Source organism: Austrofundulus limnaeus, unplaced genomic scaffold (assembly GCF_001266775.1).
Source record: "Austrofundulus limnaeus strain Quisiro unplaced genomic scaffold, Austrofundulus_limnaeus-1.0 Scaffold14, whole genome shotgun sequence".
NCBI lineage: Eukaryota > Metazoa > Chordata > Actinopteri > Cyprinodontiformes > Rivulidae > Austrofundulus > Austrofundulus limnaeus.
The window spans coordinates 458,202-461,494 of record NW_013952416.1 but is presented as its reverse complement, the minus strand read 5'-3'; the positions used below and the strand labels follow the sequence as shown (position 1 = coordinate 461,494).

The 3,293-nt window shown below is 41.0% G+C and overlaps 1 protein-coding gene across 1 annotated transcript; it reads left to right on the top strand.

Annotated features, from left to right (window-relative positions):
- The first annotated feature begins 1,337 nt into the window (after window positions 1–1,337).
- On the top strand, window positions 1,338–2,185 carry LOC106513620 (beta-cardiotoxin CTX21). Its single transcript, XM_014002547.1, has 3 exons — window positions 1,338–1,456; window positions 1,699–1,806; window positions 1,892–2,185. Exons 1-3 carry the CDS (start codon window positions 1,411–1,413, stop codon window positions 1,999–2,001), a joined length of 264 nt encoding a protein of 87 aa, XP_013858001.1. The 5' UTR covers window positions 1,338–1,410; the 3' UTR covers window positions 2,002–2,185.
- The last annotated feature ends 1,108 nt before the right edge of the window (window positions 2,186–3,293 follow it).

The window sequence follows — 3,293 nt, the reverse complement described above, 5'->3', positions numbered from 1 at the left end:
TCTGTCTCAGCTCCTTTCTCAGCCCCCTCAGCCTCTCTCCTATTACGTGCAAACTCGTATTAGAGCTAACGCTTCTCCCCACGACCCTCTGTTCATTACAGAATCTGGCTGCCAGGTCACCCGTTTCTGGTTCACCAAACACTTYCATCAAGTCCTGAGCAAATCAGGCATCTCTCCAGCCCTTTATTCCATCCAGTCCTATAAGCTGCCTCTTCGGCTTCCTATTCAGGGATCCCTGACCACGTTATTCAAATCCTAGGTCGCTAGTCGTACCAAGCATACCGCACTTACATCCGCGACCATCCCCTCGAACTTTATCACACGCACTCTCGACTCGATGCATTTCATCCCTGATTATTTTGGGTGTCCAAAGCAGGCTCAGGAAAAGCATCTTTCCTGGAGACCATGCCCCACTCTAAGTCTTCTCCTCAAGCCTCCTTCGATGTACCTCCCCAGACTCCTCATCATTCATCCCACTGCCCTTCGACCCCTTCCTTCATTCCCACTATCTTTCGACCCCCTTCCTTCAATGAAATATTTAAACTCTTACCATGGTGTGGTCCTTGCTAGTGAAGAGCATTTCATGACAATATCTTGGAACTGAATGTCGCAAAAACCAAAGAGTTGTGCTTTAGGGACAGAGATAAAGATGCCAGATCACCTCTCTTTCAGCCACTCAGCATCCAGGGTCAGCAGGTGGAACAGGTGGAGTCTTTTAAATACCTTGGGACAGAAATTGACAGAGCACACAGATTACAGTTTTTTTAAAAGCACACCAACATCCACACCTGCTGAGGAAGCTGTGMTCTTTTAATATAAAGAAGGATATTTTAACACTGGTTTATAAATCACTCATTGACTCCATCATCATCATCAACATTTTATCTTGGTACAACTTCCTCACCTTGAAACACAAAAACAAACTGCCACAAATCAAATATCAGGCCAGCAAAATAATCGGTTCACTTCAAACCCCTCTGTCTGAACTGCATAACTGCTCTGTGATGAGGAAGACCACCCTGATCACAAAAGACCCCTCTCATCTCCTCCATCATTCGTTCCAGCTGCTCGCGTCAGGCAGAAGGTTCAAAGTTCCTCTGGCCCGTAAAGCAATACACAAAAAGTCATTTATTCCTCTTGTAATATCCACTCTGAATACTTGACAGAGTTTTTGCTGACAACTAAGACTGAAGGAGTTTTTGCTGACAACTAAGACTGATGGAGTTTTTGCTGACAACTAATGTTTGAGGACTGAGGATGTCCTCAGATGTACACTGTACCGGTGGAGGCAGTGATTGGCTTGGAATGATGCGTGATTATGGAGGGAAGTACTGAAAATATAAAAGGATGAGTGCCAATAGTTTTGCTCCAGTTGTTTCATCCAAAGCTGACTAAGAATTCAGATTTACAATGCAGTTTTACGGAGCTCTGATCCTGTTGACGACTCTCTCTGCTGGTGAGAATATCTTCTTTCTGTTGAGACAGACATAAAAACACAACATACTGAAAAGGATTTGCTCATTAATCTTTTGATTTGAACTTTTACTATGAAAACAGAAATTGTTTCTAATCGAGACATGTTCTACATCTGTTCCTTTATTGCTTTAAGGTTTTCGTCCATTTGTGGCTTCTTTTAAATTGAATAATGTCCACTGTTGTCCTGTTTTGTTGTGTTTTCTTGTATGTTTGTTTTTCTAGCTTGTGGAATTGAATGTTACTATTGCCGGGGTGATGAATCAGAGTTATGCAYAGCTCGAACCCCTTGTCCTCTAGGCTGGGATCGTTGCATCACTTTCCAAGAACCTGGTGAGTTGTTAAAAATCAATATGTCTTAAAGTATTTTTACAATATTGTTAAGTTGTTTCCAATGTTTTTTCCTCCTGGTTTACAGGTACAAAATTTGTTGCCAAGGGCTGCTTTCTTAGCGACATGTGCTTCAACTCATCTGTTTTTTCTTGCTGTGACACTGACTACTGCAACAAAGGCAGCCTGAATGCCTGAATGCAGTCCCTCCTGCTGAACTGCATCCAGTGTCATCTTCACTTTCGTGTCTTCAGCCATGTTCACACTCTTTATCTGAGGCTTTTATCAGCAGAAATAAAATATTGTAAATGCTGTCAAATAAAATGGAACAGATCTGGCATCTTTTCTAGACATGCATTGTTAAAATAAAAGGATGTGCTCTAACAAACCTGGCTTTTCTATTTATTTTTAAGTGTTATCTTTTGGTTTTGTTACTGTTATGATTGAAGAATTAACTGAACAAAAATGCTGACATGACAAATAATTACAAGAACAAGGAAGAATCTTCTGGAACAGAGCCAACAAAATAAAATGGTCTGGCCCACACACGCTCAAAAAACATGTGCGTTGGATTTACTGAAACAAATTATGTAAAAAGGTTCTACTCAACTGAAATGAGTAAATGTTGCATAATTATTTTACATTTGTTCATAGGTGAATGTGAAATAAATGCATCAGGTCTGGTGCAGGACCGACCCAGGGCACAGGCACAGTTCAGGTTTCCCAAAAAAAAGGATCTATTAACACAAAAACCGCTGGCTGCTCAAAAAGTAAATCACAAAAACTTGATGTGGCGAAGACTCAAAGAACATGAAAAACCAACAGACTGGACGACACAGCACAATGATCGAACCCAGACTGAACACAGGACACAGAATACAAAGGCAAACTAATGAGGACAAATGAAAAACACCTGGAGGAGACRGCTCAGACACCAGGGCCCGTATTTATAAAACTTCTTAGAATTACTCTTAAGAATGCTGTGAAGAGTGGACTTATGTGTAAAAAAATTCTTAGTTAAAAGCTGAGAGTAAAAGTCAGTTATCAAGCATCTCAGTCTTACTTTTAGCGAAGTGTTGGAGTRATTCTTAAGTGTCAATCTCAGAGCTGATTTGCGACACCTGGCTGTGCCACAAATCTGATCCTGGATGACGTAGTTAAACAAAGCATGGACCAATCACTGCCTGGATTTCATGTTCAAGAACATTGTCGGAGAAATGTCAAGATAAGACTGTGAAAATCCTAAGATAAGTTCACTTTCAACACACTAATGATGTCACCTTGTACTGATTGTCTGTAGAATTACATAAAATGTCCTCATTTGCGTCATGAAAACAGACGAAAATCTCGCAATTTTTTTAAATCAAAAACTCAGCAGCTTTAAAGTTATTTTATGTCTCAGCGCCTGAGGTCATGTTGAGCTGCTCCCTTCTCCTCTTCGCCACTGTCTGCAGACAACACCGGCTTTACACACAGACACACGCACACAC